Here is a 23,081-nt window from a genome sequence, read left to right as displayed (position 1 = left end):
TGGGTGTCGGTGTGAACTTTTTGGTTCAGAAAGAGTATGGTGTCTACTCGGAATGATAGGTTTTGTGCTGTTGATATACATACAACGTTGACCTTTAGGACCACAGAACCCTGTGATACCCAACAAATATTCTGATCTCCAAGAAAAGAGGGACATCAAGGGAGGAACTAGTCAACAAACGTGCAGCCATGCTGGAAGTCTTTATGGAGCCGAAAGTACGTGATTGATGTCGACCAAAGGTTAGGGCAGCAGCAGAGGTCAGGGTCGTGGGAAAAGTTCAGCAGAAGACATTGGAAATAACTATAACAAAGGATCCAAACATCTAGATATCAGAGAAAGTCCCTTTTAAATACTCTGCTGAACTTAACATCAACATCATTCCCAGTACCGGTCAATATTCTCACCCAACCGGGATTTTTTTTTTAATCATGTAAGATTTTGCCTCGTTCATATTTTTTGACGGGAACACACTAACTGGAACAGCAACGTTAAAATGTTAAGAATGTAGGGTTAGTACTCACACATGAAGAAAACCTTAATATGAAATATGGGAGAAGTATGGGACGGTGGCCCACTAATCGTATAGGAGGGGGTGCGATATAGGCATTTAGGCAATATATGTGTGAGATATAGATTCAACGGCAATAGAGTAGGAGAGTGAGATTCAAACTCATAGACAACATAACACTGGGAAGTATATTGTATCGAAGTGAACTGGATCAAAGAGAAAACTTTTGTTTTTTCCATGTACCGTTTTACAATAAGGCATGCATGCTCTTGCTTACCCATCAACGTTTATTTTCCCAAAAATAATCAAAAGACCATAATGTTTTTTTTATGATTTTATTGAATAAAAAATAGATTTCTACAAATTTTTATCTTTACAAAACTGGAGATCGCTTACAAAACACCAAAAAGGAATGTTTTCTTGTGAATTCCATGTCACAGTATTGAACTTTTCAAGGTTTCTTAATGGATTGCATACCATGGGACTTTACCCAAGTTCTCTGAAGAGTTCTCCCCATCCCCCTTCCAATAGGAACAGGAAGAAAGTGGCCTGGAAGGAGGCAGAGGTGGCGTGTATATCAGGGGTTAACTCCTGCAAATGGAGTGTTCCCAGTTATGTGCATCTGTACAAATATTGTAAAAACAGAGCGATGCCGTGGTCGCGAAGGCTCCAGGCGTACGAGGGATAAAGGGTTCCAACATCCATACCAGAAAATAAAGCTGATTGGCTGCATTAAATGATGTCATGAAAAGAGCAGACATAAATTATGACCTCTACAGCATTAAGGAAACGATAAATAACAAATATTAATGGAAAAGATACATTTAAGACCAAAAAGAGAAATGCAATTTTTTGGTTGATAAATATGTGAAATGATCTCAATCACACAAGTACACCTAAATAAATAGAAAAAACAGTTATACGGGTTATTTTCGTACCAAAATCCTAGATACAAAAATATAATCTTTATAAATAACTTTAAGTTTTAAGTGGAATGTAATCAGCGCTTAAGGAAAAAATAAAGAACCCACGTCTGATGTCATTTTAGTTCCGCTGCATTTGTTATAATTTAAATTATTGTATAAAATTCCACAATTCCACGCAGGACTGAGTGGACCTAATGGTGAGTGAGAGGCACATGCCGACCGAGGATTTGCAAAGTGTGCACTACGACCAGTATAGGCCTGTGGGAGTTACTGGGAAGCTTCCGTACCCAACAATACCATGCACCGCATCACACGGTTTCAGCTTTGTCTGCCAGCTACAATAATTACACCAATGATATTACAAAAAGGCCTAGGGGCCTGGAACCCCCTCACTCCAGGGCCAGCAGTAAGAGTAAGCAAACAGAACCCAAATTATGTCCAGAATATCACAGTCCATCGGTCTCATGACGACAAATAGTGCTTTCGCGTGAATGACTATGTAGGGGTCATAGAGGCTACATTAAGGAAAACTTTCCTATGGTACTAAAATCAAGGCTTGCAAAAAGCGTTAATAAATTATGTTTTTAAATATTTTTTTAATCTCTATTGACTGTGCGCCATCCATTAAGTACTTAAAAAGCTTTTTTTGTATTTTTTTTGGATGGAGGACAACAATTGTCTTTGTACCTAGTGGCATCGGTTAACGTAAATCTGGTTAGCTGACATCAGATAAAAAAAAATAATATATATTAATAAAAAAAGTCATAAGAAACTTCCGTTTGCATATATACACTAAGGAATTGTTAACACTTTGCTTGAAGCCAAGGCACTTTGAGTGCAACTACTTAACCCTTGTTCGAGGTATTGATTGAAGAAGGTATTGATACAAGTTTATGTATACCTATCTTTAAATAATCCCGCCAACCATACTATTATACTGATGCATACATACATAAATAAATCCCTGCCCGGCCATTGTTCCGATATAACGCATTCCTCTGAATGGTCCCGCAGGTGACAGATGAAGCTGGAGAGGTCTAAGCATACATTGTCTCCATCTATTCTGTGCATCGCCTTTCCTTCAATCTCACCCTCTCTAGAAGAGACAGGATCTTCGGAAACTGTGTTTCAAGCTCAGGTCAGAGGACAGAGAGTGGCACATTCTTTTGCTAGTCACTTTCAGCTCTTTGGCTGCCTCTAATGCCCTATTCAGAGGGTAGAGAAGGTCATCCAGATCTAGGGTAGGGGTTGCTGGTGGTGAGGCCACGGCACTGGGAGGACGGAGCCCGTTGACTGTATATCCCATCGGAACATAGACGCTGGATGAAGGGCTGTATCTAAGAAAGAACTGTATGTCACTATATAAGCAGAAATATAGGGAGGGGTACAAACATTGAGGAACCGTGGCCTTCTATTATTCTTATAATCACATAGACCGTTCCAACATTTATCCCATTTAATGGCTTAAGAAACTATACAAAATATATATTCTACAAAGTTAGTTGTAATATTTTATATGTATCTGTTTTGTCTTTTTGGGGGGGCTTTCAAACCTATAAAAAGAGGACTCAGTACTCACATCACGGGGGGGCTGTAAGGTATGAGAGGCGTCTGTACGTAGTTAACATGGGGAGGGTGATTTAACACCCAGTGGCCACAAGGGGGGAGCCTTCGGGTCCTATGGCTTCTCCTGTTTGCTTGATGGTTAGACAATCCTATCAGGACAAGAAACAGTCAGAAACACAAAGAAGAGACAGAGGGGTCTATTCACTAAACGTGGGGGGCTTGATATAAGTGATATAGTTAAATCAGTGCTGTTTCTTCAGGATACTTTTCTTACACATTAAAGTTTGCATTACACAGGGCCAGCTCAGCCCTTTGGGCTGGCGAAACATCATAATGAATATTGAAGGGAGAAGGTGAAAACCACATCTCTCCTGCAAAGTCTAACTTTAGTGAATAAACCCCAGAGACTCACCGGTCCTGTGGTTATCAGTAGAGTCCTTTCCCTCATTACACAAGGGGCAAGAGGATGGCACCTGGGAGCTTGAGTCCACTTCTGCTCGAGCTCTTGGATGACCTTTAAGAAACTCCAGAACATGAGGGCGCGTAGGAACGGGTAGAAGCAAAATCAGAGAGACAGAAAGACTCAAGGAGATAGAAGCTTTATACACTGTATTAGGATTTCATCATATCTACACACATGCCACACTGAAAGGTACTCTGGCGGCACTCTCTGGATATGATTTCGTCAGCGTGGTTAATGTATTTTCTAGAGCACGTACATACCAGGACTCTGGTTTTTATGATCTTGACATCTCTCACAGAAAGGGACCGTGACCTGTCTAGTCTGGTGGTTAGAAGGTGTTCCTGGGAACCGATACGAGGTGCCTAAAAGTGAAGACACACAAAGAGATAGAGTGAGCCACGCACCAACGGTGATGTCAGCATACCTCCACGTCTCACTTCACACACCTGTATAATCTCCATAGATGCCTCTTCTTTGTGAGTACTGGTTGGAGCCACTCTCTGGCACCTCGGGAAGTTCTATGTGAAAGGAGAACAAGTCATTTTGATTATAGAAGCAGCCGCAAACAGGACCGAGCACGAGGCTCTTCACCTCTGAAGGTGATTGCGTCACACTGTATGGCCATATATTGCTTAGGCCTCCACCACATCTTAACGGCTTATACCACAAAGTGGCATCTTTTCTCTATAAGGCAAAACAATATGAGGCCATAATTATTAGAACATTATTATTAACACAGAACTGTTCACCGTTTGTTTCCATTCTAAAACACCCCACTAATTGTCAATACGTACATTTTGGTTTCTGAACAGGATAAGGTGAGTCTTACCTGCTCTTGGTTCATTCAGACCAGTTCCTGCACTGGATGAAGAAGAAACCCTGTCCTTGGGAAAATGGGGGACTTTCTCCTCTTGTGGATTCCTATCGTTGGTATCAATGAGAATACGGCAAATAAGGTAGGCAGAAAGATACAGTGTAACTAAAACCAGAAGTGTGACAACCACTCATGAGCTTTACAGACCTGCTACTCATTGCTAGGGGCAAACTTTCCCCAGAGGGGTATGAAACACGGGGAAAGGGACAGAGGGCAGAAGTCCAGCTTTCCATTAGAGATTGGTGTACTATTGTTACCGTTCAGAGGCATTACCCTAAATGTGACATTCATTGTCCTGTGTCCTAATTTCAGAAAAGCTCAGTATTTTTAAGTAGACAGTAGAGTCCGTCCAATCTGATGTTGGCCCGTTTGCTAACAAATATAGGGCTTGTGTTACCGTCCCTTTAACCGCACAACCTTGTGCCATTTAAAGTGACTCACAGAAAAGTAGATGAATGTCGGGGTGCCCCAAGCCTCTCTTGTGCAGGTGGACGGTTTAGGCTGTTCTCTAGGTGCTGTCTCAACTGGATTACTTCTTTCTGTAGGTCTTGGATGGCTTGACTACGACATTGGAGAAGAGAAAGGAAGAAATGGGAGAGGGAGGTCTATTTACTAGAGTTAAAATAAAATCCTAATTTATAGTTGCACATGGAGAACCAATTGTGATGATATGCATTACAATTCAAACATGTTATAATTTTAGGATTACACAGAAAAGTCTCATTTGGGACTTTTCCTGAAACATTTACTTAGTATATGAAAATGTAAAAAAAAAATAGAAAACAATGTACAGGAATGAATATTAACAGCAAGGTAGACAGTTAATGAATGAATACAAATCAAAAAGCTAAGCAGAGAAGAGAAGGAGAAAGTAATAGGAGATCTCAGTGGGAACAAAAAAAAGATGATAAAAATATCATCCTGAGAATATATTCTAAACGTAGATGCTGGGAGAATACAGAACAGAAGCAATATAATCTGAAGATACATGGGAGAAGAATGAGAAGAAATTGTACAAAGATACTGAATGGGTGATAGAGATTATGATGGAAGGCAAAGAGATTTGGATGGGAAGGGAGTGCGAGAAGAAGGGCATATGTAATAAGATACATGCTGTTCTTTACTCACGGCACAGATTTATCATAGACGCTCATGTTCCACCAGTGTTACGTCAACGCTCGAGTGGCCGAGCCTCTGCCTACTTATATGCTTATACGCAATCTATCTATCCTATGCTCTCTATGGGCTCTATAACAGGTTAAAAAGCTCCTGTCCTTCAGACATGAAGTATATTAGGATGCAGCCATGGCAACACCTAGTAACCTGTATTCAAACATACACACAGAGGCAGGGGCGTACCTTGAGTATTTGGCACCCAGGGTGGATCCTGTATGTGGCACCCCCCCACCAAAAAAAATAATGTTGACAAGAATAAATATTTAACTGGAAAAAATAGAAATCTGAAAAAATAAATTACTAACATAAATTCAGTATGTCCCTTATTGATCACTACTCTATTTATTGGGTAATAATAAAAACTATTATTCAGTTGCCGATTTGGTTAATTCTGAGAGCGCGCGTTAAAAAGCTCTTTGGGTCCCACTGGGAGAAAGGAATTACATAAAAACTAGGAGTTATGTTATTTATTTCCAATAAAGGTCTCTCTCTTGTGTGATATGTCAGGTCTGAAGACAGAGCCCTGATGGTATCTCTTCTCTAATCGTTTTGCATGCAATACCTGCGACAGAATGCAATCTGAGCTTTGGCTCTTTACCATCACTCATAAACTAATAGTGAAATATAAATGGGAAATGTGCAAAAAAATATAGAATTTAGAGACTGATAGAAAAAAAAAACAGAAATAAAAATGGGTCTTTATACTCTGACTCACTCTCTTGCTGTTCGAGTCTCCAGAATATTTCTCAAATGTCGGGAAGCTTCTCCGACAGGGGAAGGCAGGACGGGGTCAGTAGAGGTGGGCTCATGGATAACGTCCCCGTACATGTCTCTTTCAGAATCTGATTCACCTATTAAGAGATGAAGGATTAGTACAATGTCACAAAGATGCACCCGTTGCCTAAGAACCTCGTTATACCTAGAACATGCACAATGGTAGAGAACTTTGATAGAATGTGTAATTATCACCCTGTAATTAACATGTAATATTTGTCAAACCCCTATTGATGAATAATGGCCACTTACTGCTCTGTCCCCTGGTCTCACTCTCAGTCAGACTCTTGGGTCCCAGGGAAGGTGAGCTGGCCTCGGAGGGCCCGGCCCACTGGTTGCTCTGTTGTCTTTTTCCCAACGATGCCTTGTGTGGTCTAGATCTGGGAACAATTTCTGTTCTAGAGTTTCCAACCTCATTCCTGCGAGGAGAGGTTGTGGAGCCTAAAGCTTCTGCCGGTGCTTCCCTAGAAGATCGAGGAAGCAGAAGAAACAAAAAGACAGCATTAATGAACAAGTCAAAATAGATAGAACCTGTTGTCGCATCTGGAATATTGTTTGATATATTCACAAGCACAGCTAAGGATATTACCTGCTTGGTGGCACCCGGCCTCCCTGTTTGCGTAGTTGTGGGGATCGGCCACTCTCAGACCCCAGGAACCCGCTGTCTGTTTCTGGGGACACAATCCTGTCCTGTAACGTTAGGAAAAAAATAATAAAAACTAACAAATGAGAAAATTGAAGAAAGAGATGATATAGGACAGAGTAGGAATCAAGGAAACAGATAATCAGTATATAAACAACATGGGACCAAGGAAGATTACAAACTGAGACTATGAATTAACCTTTTTTTTATATGTTCTATATTTTGTTTTAAATATCTCCTTTTTAATGTTAATTAATTGTAACTAGTAAGTTTTAATTTTATTTTAATTAGATTTTTTTCTGAAGGTGAATTGTATGAGATAAGATTACATACAAAAGGTTCAAAGCAAAAAACGGAAGTGTTGGAAGTCAGAAGGAACTTCGGAGCTTGTGAAGTCAACAGAAAAAACTTATATTGAGGATTATTCCCTGAATCACAGCTTGAAAAATTTTTTATTACATAAGTGAAGTTCACCCCCTGTCTGTATTACCTGCACAGAGGTCCTCTTATTATCCTTGGGATGTTCTTTCTGAGCTAAGGAGCTGGTACTTTTGCTGGCGAAGCTACTTCTCCGAGAATACGGGCTTCGAGTACTGTCTCCGCTAACGGATAAATCAGCTGCCGGACTCCTTGGGGACCGTTTATTCAACTGGGTCAACGAAGGAGATCTCGTAGAGACATGTGCTGCAGGATCCTTAGAACTTGCTCTTCCGGAATAGAAACAGATAGGTTATAGTTATATGGGCATCGTCTATTAAAATACAAAAACACTTAAATGTAAGTGAATGCCTCACGGAACAGACAAGCCCTGGATAATAAGAGAAAGGGCTGCATGACTGGGCCTATATTTAACTAGAAGCGTGCTGGCCAGGTTTTAAGGGTCATGTAAGGGACATCCTATGGGGTCCCTTATCCTCTTAGGGGTGGGGTTTTTTGGTGGCTATTTAGGGGACCCTTTTTCCCGCCACTGATCAGAAATTCTGTTAATCAGAGTGACAAACCAAAGTATTTCCCGCCCTCCCTCCCAAATTTTTCTGTTCTAACTGTATGTGGTGTACGGCAGTATTTTGAGATAGGTATGCTGAATTTACGATTGGTTGTTATGCCAACATTCATGTTTAACTGGTTTTCTCCACGGGTTCAGTCCCTGGGGGAGCTTTCGAAGGGTAGGGTGTTCCGACCCAACGGTCTCCGTTTGGAATTTGGCGGGATATCCCTACAAGATGTTGTTTGGTTATGGTTTTATACATGTTATTAATGCATAACCTATCTCTTGTTTTATTAATATTTAATATATTTTCTTGAACTTGTCACAGTTAATAAAGCACTGTGGCCTTTCACTTTTTCCAACGACCTCATGTCTCTTGTGTTTTTATTTCATGTCGTTTTCGCTGTATGTTAACATATATAGTGCCCGAGTCATGCAAGTTGTTTGTTAGCCCATCCATTCCCCCCCCATTCCATTATCATTTCTCTCTCTTTAAACTTAAACGCCTTTTTTTATGTAACAATGGGGCTTGTTAATTAAATCTCTGGGGTCGTCGCCAGGTAGCTAATTGGGAGCTCAGCTTGCACGTTGCAGAAAAATAATACAGTCTCAATTTTTAACTGCAATAAGAAAAAGAATATATGTAACATGCCAAATACTTTAAGGGGTTAATCATGTTCCTTGCTGCACTAGTACCTTTTACTCGCTTTGTCTCTGCCGGCTTCAGGAGGAGGCTGGTGTCTTTCCCGTCCATGAGTCTCTCCATGCTGCCCCCTGTTGGAGGGGACGTGTCTAGGAGTCACCTCTCTGGATGGTCTAGCAAGCAGTTGATCGTCCTCGGCCCTGGCAGACTGCTTGCCATTCTTGGGTCCAGCAGACCTTGGGTGTTCTTGTCTTTCGTTTGATGGCTGGTGGACACCAGGTCTCTCAAATTGTGAATAAGCGTTGGGTCCAGCAACCTTTTGACGGCCCTGCAGTCTGACAGAGTGTGGGTGATCCTTGGATCTCATAGCTTGTGGTTGGTCCCTGACTCTTTTTGTTAGAAAACGTTCTTCAGGCTCAGCAAGCTGTGGATGGCTCTCGGCATTAGCCGTTGGAGGATAGTGGTTTGGCATGGTGTCCTCCTGACGGTCTTGCGGCCATTCATCCTGTTCTAATCCCAGAGCATCAGGTAGAGTCTTAAAGTTATTGTACCTGCAGAACAAAAAAGGTTACACCACTATAAAACGCCTATAGATTGATGTACATTCATTCACTGGACACACACACACCACAAACACACAACCCCAATACAACATGCGATGAGGGGAATTGTGTGTAATTTGCACACATTTTTATTTAACTATATGGAGATATAAAAGAATTTTACATCTGAGTTTAATAACCACGGATGTTATTATTTTTTATATCGCGCCATGATTTTTACGCAGGGCTTCTTACAGTCCATATATTCGAGGGGTCTGACAATACTAGAGCTGACTAAGACAAACTGATACATTAGGTAAAGAGAGCCCGACTCGCAAGCTTACAATCTCAAGGGAATGGGGGTTCATTGGCTGGGTTGTTGCGACAGGATGGAACAGTAATATATTCTATAGACCGTATAATATTTATTATAATATGTATTTATAGAAAAGGTACATCAACATACACAAAATGCATACAGGAAACCCAGAACAGATACAAATGTAAATCACACACACTCAAAACAGAATACACAAATACAGCATATGACAGATTCTGCTCCACGAAAACATGTTCTAACTCACGTGGACAGCAGTGTGTCATACTCCGTCTCCACCCGCATGTGTTTGTGACGCAATGGCTGGGGCAGATCTTCATCCTTTTCTGCCACCACTTTGGTGACGGAGGCCATGTCTGCTCCAGCCTGCCTGGAGTCCTCTGCGGATGGTAAAACCTGTGGAGGGCGGACATGTAACAGTGTGAATGATACGTGGAACACAAAATGGATGTTGCCATATTTGTACCGGGTAAGATAAGTCTCAAGAAGCTTGTATCAGAGTTTTGTGGTCCAACGTTCACAGACTAAGATGTCACATGGGCTATCAAGACCTAACAAATAATGTTAGAACCCTGGACGGAACATTAAATACTGTGGAACTTTATGTATAATAATGCTTGAAGGCTACTGAAAGAGAGTATAGACACAGTGTATAAGTACCCAGAGAATACTACACAACGAGTACTATAAGAGTGTTGAATGAGGGAAATAGGGCTTCATAAAATAGGTAACTTTAGTCAAAATAGACAGCACAACGACCGTTATTGATCAGAATTGCATTGCATTTTGATGGTGCTGTAGGCATAAGACGTATCTGCCTCCTGGGGAATCCAAGTTTCAGAAGGAAGCTGTGTCTATGCACACACTGTGTGTATTGGGAACTCATAGTGTTGGAGTAAAGGTGCAAATTGGGGAGGTCCATCACTCACCTCTGGATAAGGTGTGAGAAGTACAGGAATGGGGGCCACAGCTGATGGCAGTGGGGCTGCTTGAAGAGGATCGTTGATAGCTATGTCCTCTTGATCCACATCTAGTTCCGTGGGATGAGCGGGCAGAGTTGAGTGTTGTACTTTGTCTTGTAGCTCATCTAGACGCACTCCCAGTTGGAAAATGGCTCCTTCAAGTACCCTGGTTGCGAAGAATACTTTGATACAATTTGGAAGAGCAGACGTATTGCTTGAACCATGCAAACTACATTAGAGATGGGTAACCTAGCTAGGAATTTAGGAACTGATTGTTGATTACAATCGTCCCTGGTGCTTTAAGGCATGTGGCCACCTGCTGGGTACACATGGGCTACATTCTTGTGCTTTTGCAGCATGTGACAGTAGTACACCGAGCATACGTATACTTATGGGTGTCCTCTACCTGTGGGGATCAAGCTCTTCTGGAAGATGTCCGGCTCCACTGTGCTGCTTCCCCTGGCGATACTCCTCTCGTGCTTTTAAATACTGTCTTTCCAATGCGTCAAGAGACCCACGGAGCTCCCACAGAGCCTGAAGCAACAAGGGCAAAATCCTCATTAGACTAGTGGTGTGAGGAACCCATAGGGATTTAAAGAGCCAGACAGTACGTGGAAACACAATGTATTAAGTAGATGGTCTTTGACATATTTATTGCATATTTTATTTATTGGATGAATAGTTAGGAGTAAATATATAGCTTATACCTGCTGTTGTTCTCCAGGAGTCAATTTTCCATCATGCCACAGCTTCTCAAATTGATCTACCTGCAAAAACAGGAATCCACAGTGAAACGTTGGAAAAAGCGCTCCGTCCTATACCATCTGAGTGGGCAGTGAGACCCAAATCCAAATGCACCCCCACCCATTTAAAAAGTACATTTTATTCTGACCCATGCATTATTACGGCGCACAGAATAGATTTTAGGATAAAAAAATAGTTTGGAAAAAGACAAGCATCGCCATGACGGCTGCAGTTGTGTACAGCGGAATTATTTAAAGCTTCTATGCGCTCCCTGGCCCTCCTTAAATGCCGCTGATGTTTTCCTTGGCCTTACACTAGCATGAAACATTCCTTCACCTTAGTGCTAATAATACGTGTGGATAATATCGGGCTGGCAATGCTCCCCGGTGGAATAACATGACATCATTGCTAGTGATCAAGTATAAGACTCTGGCTGGGACCTACATCGGCTTAATAACAAAAAGGGATCTTGAGTCAAAAAGTCATTTTTTTAACATTCTTTGTCACATTTCATAAATGGCCATGAATATCGTATAAGGTAACCAAGGCGGATTCACCAATAAATAATAGTGGGTCATTTAACCCATTAATGGCGCTATATGGGGTTAATGTATGCAGTGATTTGCGATAGATGTCTCTGGGAAATGTGACAGCGCCGTGTTGTAACTGTCACTTCGCAATACTCACCTCTTGCTGAAATAGATCTATGTACGAAGTCAGGGTGAAGGTGATGTCCTCGGGGGAGTCAAGACGGGAGGTAGGAGATGTGATGGGTGACGTTAGATCTCGGGGTAATACAGCAGGATTGGAAGGTGCTGGAGATCCTGAAACCCAACCCCGAAGAGTTACTTTATGTTACGTAAGACTCGTGCCATAAACTGACAAAATAACTGAACTAATTTAACAACGTTTTGGCATTTAAAGGGAAACACACCATATTTGGTATTATTTCAATATATATATATATATATTTTTTTTTTTTACATAATACAATATTTGTATTCAATCCTTATCTGATATTCAGGATAGTCTTTTGTCTGTCTTGCTGAATTTGATGCTGTCTTTCATGGTATTCTCTTAATAAGCATTTTAGGGTTAAGAGATAATCTAATTATGATGCGTTTTACGTCCTCCCATGTGGATGATGACTGTCCTACCAAAGTTAACTATTTGTTGCTGTAGGTTTTCTATAGTTGGCTGTTTTTTTGTCCGATCAAATTTTGCAATTGAATTTCAAGTTTCAATGTAATGTTTAATTCATCAGTAAAAGGTTTAAATTCCACATCAGTGCCTTGCCACGCAATTAGGATGTCATCGATGTACCTAAGCCATGACTTAATGTGATAATGAATGTGTTAATACAATCCTCTCTTCCCAACAGCCCAAGAACAAATTAGCAAAAGATGGGGCACGGCAGGTCCGCATCGCTGTAACGTTAAGTTGTAAATAGATTTTTATTGTTGAATAAGAAGTAGTTGTTGAACAGCAGTATAAGCAGCTCTGTATGGGCTTCATTTTTTTAGGAACTCCTTGCATGCTGCCGACCCTAAATCATGGGGGATGCAGCTATACAGAGATTAAACATTCTACATAGGAGCGTGTGACGGGAACTGCCCTGGGCTTACGGTTGGGATGTGTGGGTGTCACGGTTGGTAACCCCCTGACACTGAGGACATATAGGGGTAGGTTTGTGTTTGGGATGGGGGCCATGAGAGATTCATGGCCACACTCCTTTCTCAGCTTCCCAATCCCCTCTTATGTCTCATATTGGGGACACAGGGTGACCGGGAAACCCAGCCTTCCCAATCCTGACTTCTACAGACTAAGCAGCTATGAGGGCTCCAAACCAAATAACTCTGTGAAACTTTAAAGAGGGGTCGCTCGGGGCTCCATGCCCGATTAGGACAATATTGGGGAGACAGTGTGACCCCGAACTATCCATCAGTACCCAGGGATTGCCGCCACTCACCCCAAAATCAGTGACTATGTGTTGTGCGGGTATTGCTGGCCATGGTGACCGGTCTGTGGCTGGACAGGGTATTCTTCTTTGGATATCAAATTATACTATAAAACTCTTATAAGGATGTTAATTGATGTCCCCAAAAATGTTTCAGTCGGATCAGAGTATAAGGTGTCATAGTGTCAGAGAGAAGACTGTCCCTGAATGAGAATAGTAATAAACCCGGGAGAAATAAACTGGATTTGCAGAAGATTTGGTACAAACATTCTTATATTTCCCACACTGCCTGGTCATCTGCTTACCTGAGCCCCCTTCTTGTTGTTCACTAACTGTGCTGAACGTCGCTGTCTGAGCTTTGGGGATGGTGATCTCCATGGGCTTTGACCCTTGTAGGACTGTCCCCATCTCCACACTGTGGCTTGGTTTTGGGGGGTCAGAGTACAAGTTTACCTAGGAAAGAAATAGGATGAGCTATAGGGGCAACTGAGAAAAGTGTCCAAACTTATTAGCGTATTCACGTGCATATATCCTGATGGATTTAAACATCATCCGGGTGTTTTATCTCTTACTTTGGCGCCCAGTCTCAGACGGTCAATGGTATTTTCAGCCTCAGCGTACTTAGTGAGGAGCTTGTGGTAATCCTCCTTTAGGACAGAGACGAGGAAAGGCAGATTAATTCATTATTAGAATGAGAAGTAAGAAAAGAAAAAAGAGCCGTGGATTTATAAAACAGAGGCAAGTGTTCTATAACTTAACTAATAAAAAGCCACTACATTCTAGAATTCACAACTTCGCCATCTTTATGCATACCTGGAGTCTATGGACCAGTTCAGTGGCTTGTTGAGGGGTCTTGAACTCTTTGGGAGTGGTACGTGGAACTGCTGCTTCCTTGTTAGATGTCTCTGTGCTGCTCAGCAGGACCTCCCGTACTATCTCTGCAGGAGATTTAAAGACGACGGGAGCAGCCTGTGTCGGATTCTCTAACCGACGCGGCTGAGGAGGGCGATAAATCTGATCTTCACGGGGAAGTTTCACTCTGGGTCCAACTTTGGATAAGTCGGGCAGGGGATAATTAAGTTGCCCTCGGCCATACACTGGGGTAGTAGAAGCTTTGCTGGTCTTCGTGTTGGTATCATCCGCATGCCAAGTCCTGGAAGGGGTAGAGGTAGACTCATACTTTGTGCGTTTGGAGGCTATCCTCTTACGGCCTTCCAGAGGAGTGGTGGCGGTCCCTTCCCCACTGTCCGTGTACAAAGATTCTGGGAGAGTTTCATCTTCTATACCAGGGGAAATGGTCAACCCCTCAAGGTGACTTATAAGTTCAGAACCCCACGGTCTTGGCATGGGTTGGGGAGATGGTGAACTAGAAAATGTGTTGGGTTCATCTTCCTGTAATCCTGAATTTTGTGAGTAGCTTTCTTCCCATTGCTCTTCCCCACCAGATGTTTCGCCATTTCCTTCAAACCTCACTGGGCTTGCATCATAGGGCAGGTCAGAAGGTCCTTGACTCCAGTCTACCTCTTCTTCCTCTTCCCATTTTCCCTCGGAGCTGCCTCGATCCTGTTCATCCTCTGTCATGTCCAGTTGTTGGTCTCTGCTAGGAGGACGCCAGTCTAACGGAGGTGGCAAGGACAGCGAAACCCCCGGGTGATCCTCGGAAGCTTGACCATCTGATAAATAATACATTAAAATACAACAGATTAAGAAACTAGTGTGAGAAACCAAATCTGGTATAAATATTGAACTTGATGTTAACAAGGTTATCGGTAATAGTGACTAGGTTCCATATCCTATTCATTAAAAAAAAGTTGATTTACCTGTTTCATGTTGCTCAGTGATGATGTCACTATTTCTTGAGTTTTCCATTTCTAGTAAATCATGATTTCTTTCTTCAGACAACTGAGAAAAGCTAAAGTGCTCTTCCCAGCTATGGCTGTCTTCATCTGAATGGGGCTGTGGGTAGGAAATGCCTTGCTGGTCTAGTTCCAAAAACAAGTCCTCGTCCAGTCTTGGAATCCTTTGCTCCTGCAGTCCAAAGTGTCCTTGTTCTTCCAGTGTCAGAATCCCTTGCTCATCAAGTCTCAAATCCCCTTGTTCCTCTGTCCTGATGATGCCATTCTCATCCATGTATTCATCAAACTTATCACTCTCGTCCTCACTACCGTCGCTCTGCTTCTGTGTCTTCTGGGTGTCCATGATTAGGGAGACAGGCTTGGGCTCCCCAGACCACCACTCTCTGACATGTCACCTACAGACACGATAGAGTAGAGTAAAAGATCACCTCTTGATAACATACGTATTTCCTGCTACCCTATCGCCTCATCCACCAACTCATCTTCACGGCCCGTCACATTTCCTGCTGGCTTCTTATTCTCTCTCTCTCTGCGGGTTAGAAACCTAGCACTTCTCCGAACCTCTCATTCGTGTCGATCTCACTCACACGTTTTATATTTTATCATCTATTTAACATGGAATTGTAGCCATTTCTATCTCTTGTATAGTTGTCTATAGATTACCTCCCTGCTCCACTGCTCTCTTATGTCCACCACAGCCATGTATAATGTATAGGTAAATGAGGCTTCTTTAAAGCCACATCGCTGATTCTTCTATGAATGATGGAGGTCCAGCTGAGACATCCCTGCAAGGAACGCTTTCCAGGGAAAGCCCTTAACAATGTATAACGGAGTAAGCGAATAAAGCCCTCTCTCGTACTTATATTTGCCCCCTCCATGCACTCTCTTGCCCACCCCGCCTCTCATACTGTTTTTTCTCCCCTCGCTGGCTCAAACATCTGTCATTCACCACGTACAGCACATTGCTCTGTCCGCTGTCTCTCAAACATCTGCCCTGCGCGGCTTTTTCAGCTGTCTCTCTGCTTCAAACATCTGTCTCACTCTTCCTCCTGCTCTGTTTCACTTCTCCAAGCACTCTCGCAAAGCTGTCTCTCCTACCACAGCCTTCCTGTTCTGGGTCCTCTCTCTGTGTCTGTCATACCCCTTTCTTCACCCTCTCTGAGCTCTCGTCTTGCTATGTGATCTCTCGTACCTCTGACTTTCTTCCGTACGCACTCTCTTGTTCACTGCCATGTCTGTTAAGGTTCCTGGTTGTCAGCTGACCAAAATAAAAGCTTCTTCTTCTTCTTCCGAGCAACCCCCTCTTCCCCTACTCCACTTCCCCAGCTCACCCCCCAGCCCCCTCCTCACTTCCCTTTAACAAACCATCTTAACCACAAAACTGCGACTAGCGATACAGAAATTATCAACCCAGATCTCAACTTCTAACGCTTCCCAAAAACTTTTCTCCCTCCCCAAAATACGTAATTTATCATTTATAGCAGTTCTTGGCTGCCCCCCCATCATGATGTATATTTAATGAGAGCAACAAATCAAGGCGGCTAATGCACAAGTCGCTGGCTAATGAATTTACTCTAATGATGTTAATGGGTTAATTCTTTGCTCGCTCCTTGGGTACTCGCAAGGCTAAAGTGTCTGTTCCACTGGCACTTCTGGGGTTAAAAAGTGTGCTTAAAGGAAATGTACACAATAACAGTGATGCACACAAGATATCGAGTCCGTCCTTAACAATGAACCCTTAAAGAAATAACCCAAACCCCTCATATCCGTTGTTGAATTATTATTACTTATTTATATAGCGCCAACAGTTTACTCAGCGCTTTTTACAGTCCATACATTCAAAGAATCTGACAAAACTAGTCTAGAACTGGCCGACCAAGATGAACCCATACATTAAATAAAGAGGGTCCGGCTCGTGAACGTACAGCCCACCAGTTTAGGGGGGGCTGCATGCTAATATTGCCCGTTAATATATAGTTTATTAGAAGAAGTGAGCACCTGGCTGACATTTCGTGGAAAGCCCATAAAATCATTAAAGAACTTATTAAAGAATAAACTTATTTTTCCCCCAGTCACCTGTATGTCACCTGTATGTCACCTACATGTCACCTATATGTCACCTACATGTCACCTGCATGTCACACCAAACCCCATATCCATCTAGTCCAATTCTTTCATACCAAAAGTCCCCAAAATTACACTTTCAAGTCCCAAAAATGAATCACATGCCTGCAATACAGCGCAATAGTATCTGTGCCACGTCAGCATTTTCACAAAAGCTACAGCTAATTATTATTAAATCATTAATATTATTATTATTAATCTAACCCTTTCAGCTCCTGTGTAATGAGCAAATCATAACGGGGTGCTAAAGGGGTTAAACCGGCAATGGGCAGGGAAAATAAACGGCACGCCCCATTAGAAGATAACTATTATGTTTTTTAAATGTTTTTAAATGTTTTCATAACAATGCCGAGCTCTGGAGAAACAAACAATCCGTCCTAACAGTAACAGGCGAGTCACGTGGGAGCGCGGCGGCGGCGGCAGGGAAAGGGTTAACAGTCCGCGCCGGATGGACTCGGTTGGGAAACAAAAACCAGAAAGAGGAAGATCTTCAAGGAGCTGCGAGTGCAAGAGGGGCAAAGAACATGGAGGGTGGGGGGTGAGGGGGGCAATGGAGGGATGGGGTGAATGGGGGAGGGGGATTAAAAGGGGCAGCTGGGATAAAGCAACTGAAAGAGAAGTGAGGGGAATAAAAAGCAGGGGAGGAATAAAAGATAGAGCCTGGAGAGGAATAAACGATAGAGGCTGGGGAGGAATAAAAGAGATGCTGGGGAGGAATAAGATATAGAGGATGGGGAGAGGACAGACTGCAGGCGGAAAGTACTGGAGTCGGTGCTGGAGGCGACTACATAGAAAAGGTTTAAGTTGTTTAAAGAGAATAAATCGCTGTTACCCCAGAAGTGACAGAAGTGTGCTCCTCTCTGCTCCCAGACCCACAGCTAAGTCTCGGTTGCCAGGAGAGGCTTTATACAAACCAGAGCTCAGGAGGATTTGTGTGAGTGTAACCATAGCAACCAAGCTACAGCGTGACAGCGCCGAGCACACCAACAGCCACACGGTGAAGCAATACTCCATGCATACTAACGGACACTCTAAATGGAACACAGCGCCGTGCACACTGTACCAGCCACACAGTGACACTTAACGCCGGGCACACTGTACCAGCCACACAGCACCATGCACACTAACGGCTACTGTCACACACACAGTGCCTCACACAACACCATGCACACTAACAGCCATTGTCACACACAGTGCCCCACACAGCACCATGCACACTGTCACACACAGTACCCCACACAGCACCATGCACACTAACAGCCACTGTCACAGACACAGTGCCCCACACAGCACCATGCACACTAACAGCCACTGTCACAGACACAGTGCCCCATACAGCACCATGTGGGAAATGATGCAATTTATTTAATATGCCATGTAGGAGTGGCCCCCTAGAGCTTCTGACAGTATACCTTAGACTAGTTTAGACCTGACATAAAATCCAGAGCAGTAAGTATGAGTGGGTAGGGTGGGCAGCTGATCCGAGTACAGGGAGGGCTGGGTGGGAGAGGACCCTGGAGTGCATTATATTCCTGCATGAATGCAGCGGAGCCTTAAAGGATCCTGACTGAGGAATGAGCCTTACATCATGAAACACAGGCAGACTCGTTTCTTTCTTATCTGCCGTCAAGGCCCGGGGCATCTTTAACCCGGGGGTAAAGGGGCGGCTGCTCTGGACCCAGTCATTCCTGGGGGCCCATAGAAGCTGCCCTTTGAGTCTGCAGAAACAACCAGGGTTCTGCATGGGGCCCACACATTACCTGTGTTGCTTGCATACTGTGTGAGCAACCTCTCTAGTACCGCGCTGAGGAAGCAGGAACGTGTTTTATTATGTGACCCTGGTGCGTCCCTGCTTTCCCTGGGCTGTAAAAGATAAGTGACTTGTGCAGTGTGCGAGCGACACAGAGAAAGCTCCAGGTAAGGTAAAGCGGTGCGGTTGGGTATCTGAATGAGTGAATGAATGGGTGAATGAATGTATAAGTGTGTGATCCCAGAAAACTGGCTGTGGATGGAGGGGAAGGGACGAGGACTGGGGTGTACATGTCCATCACCCAGAGTGGTGACCAAGAGACTTGACTGCAGTCCGGATTAACCCCTTCTCTGCCCTCAGAATGGCTAAGCTACTCCAAATTCTACACGTCAGCATTCCGTTAATATATGCAGGTAATAGTATTCATATATAACCATTTGAAATCCATTCTATAGTCCACCTCTTTAAAAAGCTGTGTTGGATACGAGTTTAGGACTGGCAGAGAGATTATAAAGTAGGTTTTGCCCCATCTTATCACATAACTCACCTCTGCTGTGGGGAAATAATCACAAAAACAATTATAATGATGAAAAAAAAACCCCCACATAAACTGCGGGTACTTCCGATACATTTATTTAAGTTCAAAATACTTTGGTTAAAATCTGTATTGGTAAGAAGTTCAGTTTATGGCGGACAGACAATCCATTTGGCACAATATGCTGTTGGGTGACAAACCGCTAGTAGCCATTTGTTTTTGCTGTTAGGCTGAGTAATCTATACACACCATGTAATAAAATATCCTAATAGGCTGAGAGAAGTCATTTCTAGCGGTGGGCATCCCACTTAATTATTTCCATCCGAGGGGTCCGTAGATAAAAATCATGTGTTGTCGGATCTGTTGGATAAGCACTGTTTGCGTCACCGGCCCCCATCAGAGCAGGGATAGTAAAGAAATTGTCCTTTGTATGTGAAGGTGAGTTATGGGCGTCCGGTCCCCCTTTCCATGCTAGTTTGGGCAATCAAGGTATGGAACAAGCGAACAGCCCCTCTGTGTATGGTGGGCACCCCAAATCCTCATATGGAACGGTAATCTAGCCCCATGATCAGAAACATGAGTAAAGCAGCAAGACCCTGCTCCTATACTCTGATCAGAGGCTCGTCTGCATTGGCTACATCGCCAGTAGCCTAGAAAAGATGTCCCCAAACTCCATTGCGCAACCCAGGCCCCCTTGGAAGGTAGCTTTTAGCATCCAAATGTATGAATTTGAAACCGCTTTTATTTCTGTATAAAACATATATCAAAAAGGACACAATTCCTCTAAAAATACCCAGAGGCAGGCAATAGAACATGTATAAGTGGCATAGAATAAGGGCAGACATGGCCACACGTACTGTATATTTCACATGTAAAGTGCTGCCCCCTGCAGTATGTGTGATGTATAAGCAGATGGGAGTCCCTCAGTTACACAGCTCATACACTGCACACACCTTATATGTGCTGGTTACTAACATGTCAAATGTATGTGTCATGTATGTGGTACTTTGGGAAATAAAGTGTTAATGCCCCAGGATGTGGCCCCCTGACGGGACGTGGTCCCAAGAGCTTAAACCCCGATCGGGTTGTGAACGCGCACACCACACGCCGCCACTTTAAGAAAGCAGCATCACGCGCGAGGTTAAGAGAGTTCACTTCCGGGTTGTAGCTGTCAGATTCCGGAAGTTGTTGTTTCGGCTGCGTTTTAAGCTGCTGTGGGAGTTCGGGCGTTTTTTCGTCGCTCCGCAGAGATGAAGAAGTTTTTTCAGGGTATTAAAAGCGATATTAAATTCAAGACTGCGGGACCCGGGCACAAGCTGAGCGAGGACAGGAGGGAGGACCCAACGCAAAGACCCAATGAGCCTCCCAAGCCTCGAAAACCACCGACTGGGGAGGCCCAGATAGCGGCAGCCACCGCCGCAATGGCAAGAATCGAGTCTCAGCAGGTGAAGAGCAAAGTCCTGGCCAAAGACCCCATTAAGGCTCAGGTTAAGAAGGAGCTGGAAGCTGCTCTAGAGAAGGAGGAGGCGAAAAGCCTTAACGGCAGCACTGAGTCGAGAGTAAAGGAACCCACTACTGTATGTAACATTTTGTTCCGGTGCCCGCTGACCAGTGCCCTGCTGAAGAAAGAAGAAAGGGAGAGACATATCGCCGAAGTCCTACAGACCCTCTCCGCCACTGATCCTACCTCTGGGTCCATCATGAAGATTCACACGTTTAACAAAGATCGAGAAAAGGTAAAAGTGGGAGTAGAAACCATAGGGAAATATCTCGATAACATCATTAATCACCCAGAGGAAAAGAAGTATTCCTCGATCAGACTGTCCAATAAGGTGTTCCAGGACAGGATAAGTTGCCTGGAGGGAGCTCTTGAATTCTTTGAGGCGATTGGATTTGAGAGGGAGACGCAAGCTGTGCCGGGACAAGAAGCACAGGAAGAGTTCCTGGTACTGAGCAGTACAGCGCTGGAAAGGCTGGATACTCTGCAGAACTATAAAGATGCTCTTCTAACCGCGGAACCGGTAAGGGCGACCCTGGAACGCCAAGCACGGATCTTCACTCCTTCCATCCAGGCTGCGCATTTCGATCTCCCCGATGACTTCTACAACCTGACGGCCGAGGAGATCAAACGGGAACAAAGGCAGAGGGCCGAGGCGGTGGAGAGAAATGCAGTGTTAAGAACCAAAGCGATGAGAGAGAGAGAGGAACAACGGGAAATGAAGAAATATAATTACACGGTGATAAGAATTCGATTGCCAGATGGATACATCCTGCAGGGCATGTTCTACGCTCGTGAACGTGTGTCTGCGCTGCTTGAGTTTGTTCGCGAACGGCTTCAGAACGACTGGCTCCCGTTTGAATTGTTAGTCCCCTGTGGCCAGAAACTAGACACAGAGGAGGCTGCTCTCAATGAGTGTGGATTGGTCCCATCTGCGCTGTTGACCTTCCGTTGGGATGTAGCTGTCATGACCGATATCAAGGCTGCGGTGGGGACCGGAGCAGATAATGTGCTGAAGCCGGAGCTGTTAACAACTGCAGAGACCCTCTTCTAGGTATCAAAACCCACCCTCCTTCATGCACAGATCCTGTAGCGAAAAGAAGGCGATCCCTACCCTATAGAGAAGAGCGAGCTGTGACATAGACCGAATCTCCAATTCCAGTTCAGAGATCGTTGGATTTTGTACACTACGTTATTGATAGTTATCTGTTCTCTGGCCAATGAAGAAACAGAAAAAAGTATCTTCTTTTCTTAACATTGTAAGGCTTTGAACACAGAGTGTTTATTCTCAATATACAACTGAAATGGCAACGTGCTTATTGCCAATTTCCAAAGAAATCTTTTTATAAGCCCCTTTGGAGTGAAGAACCAGGAATCCAAAATTAAAATATTTTGCGACTATTAAACAAACAAAAAAAAACCCCACTGCTGCTCATGGCCCAAATATATACGTATATTTATTTCTATAGAGAATGCTGCCTATCTGGCCAATTTGAGACAGTAGTCTTGGCCCACAGAGTTTTTATTTTTTTTTATATTTTATTTAGCCACATTTATCAGTTCAGAAATTCCAGCGGCAGATGAGTTCAGTACCAATGCCTATTACTTCTTAAATGTGCTGTTCCACCTACTCTGTTGAAGTAACACTAATGTTTCTAAAATCAGCCCTAGAAACATTCTAGTAATGCCCAGACCATTTCCAGGAATAGTTATTTATGTAAAATTCTACATCATGTGGTTTTTTTTTTTTTTTTGGTTTTTTTTGCCAGGCACTCTCGATTAACACGTGATACATAAACAGGCAATAAGAACTGTCGTGTTGTCAACATCTGAAAGAGTGCTTTGTCTGAGATTCCTGGCGGCTTTTATGCCTCAGCTGGGACGGGCAGCATCCTCTAAACATACAATCGCTATAAAGAAAGAGATTTTTATTTTTGAACGTTATTATCTCTTGACACTGCGGGAATATGTAGATATATGATCTCCCGCTTGGAGGCATGGCAGCTTTTCCTGAAACACCTCCGTGGAGCCCAAGTAAATATAGTCTGGAAGAATATTTTATTATGACACATGGTACCGTCACTTTATAATATATATTTAAATTGATAACCTAAATATTCAGAAAAATGTCATCTCATCTCCGTAGAAGTCACCATGAAGTATGTGATGTGTGTGTTGGAGGCTCTACAAAGTAGCGTGTTAATTACAACACAGA

The 23,081-nt window shown here is 43.4% G+C and overlaps 2 protein-coding genes across 2 annotated transcripts; one reads left to right on the top strand and one right to left on the bottom strand.

The window, feature by feature from the left end:
• Positions 1 to 2,364: 2,364 nt before the first annotated feature.
• On the bottom strand, positions 2,365 to 18,022 carry AKNA (AT-hook transcription factor). The gene is made up of 22 exons (XM_053473137.1): positions 17,916 to 18,022; positions 14,924 to 15,354; positions 13,917 to 14,776; positions 13,676 to 13,750; positions 13,409 to 13,556; positions 11,834 to 11,970; positions 11,110 to 11,169; positions 10,809 to 10,936; positions 10,370 to 10,568; positions 9,688 to 9,836; positions 8,615 to 9,112; positions 7,421 to 7,637; positions 6,877 to 6,977; positions 6,540 to 6,751; positions 6,229 to 6,364; positions 4,779 to 4,898; positions 4,293 to 4,384; positions 3,910 to 3,981; positions 3,724 to 3,825; positions 3,413 to 3,514; positions 3,014 to 3,149; positions 2,365 to 2,771 (listed from the first exon to the last, which is right to left on the bottom strand). The coding sequence occupies exons 2-22, from the start codon at positions 15,300 to 15,302 to the stop codon at positions 2,531 to 2,533; spliced, it is 4,164 nt and encodes a 1,387-aa protein (XP_053329112.1). The 5' UTR covers positions 15,303 to 15,354; positions 17,916 to 18,022; the 3' UTR covers positions 2,365 to 2,530.
• A 2,522-nt stretch (positions 18,023 to 20,544) lies between these two features.
• Positions 20,545 to 22,241, top strand: UBXN6 (UBX domain protein 6). The gene has a single exon (XM_053473857.1). The coding sequence runs from the start codon at positions 20,619 to 20,621 to the stop codon at positions 21,918 to 21,920; it is 1,302 nt and encodes a 433-aa protein (XP_053329832.1). The 5' UTR covers positions 20,545 to 20,618; the 3' UTR covers positions 21,921 to 22,241.
• The last annotated feature ends 840 nt before the right edge of the window (positions 22,242 to 23,081 follow it).

The sequence above is a fragment of the Spea bombifrons genome, chromosome 8 (genome assembly GCF_027358695.1).
Source record: "Spea bombifrons isolate aSpeBom1 chromosome 8, aSpeBom1.2.pri, whole genome shotgun sequence".
Taxonomy (NCBI): Eukaryota; Metazoa; Chordata; class Amphibia; order Anura; family Pelobatidae; genus Spea; species Spea bombifrons.
This window is presented reverse-complemented; position numbering and strand designations above follow the sequence as displayed.

Coding starts and splice junctions, on each gene's coding strand:
- AKNA (XM_053473137.1), bottom strand. CDS start 15,302: ATGGACACCCAGAAGACACAGAAGCAGAGCGACGGTAGTGAGGACGAG. Junction 13,557..13,675: donor GTCTGAGACTGGGCGCCAAA/GTAAGAGATAAA, acceptor TTTCTTTCCTAG/GTAAACTTGTACTCTGACCC. Junction 9,113..9,687: donor TATGACACACTGCTGTCCAC/GTGAGTTAGAAC, acceptor TTTGTTCTGCAG/GTACAATAACTTTAAGACTC.
- UBXN6 (XM_053473857.1), top strand. CDS start 20,619: ATGAAGAAGTTTTTTCAGGGTATTAAAAGCGATATTAAATTCAAGACT.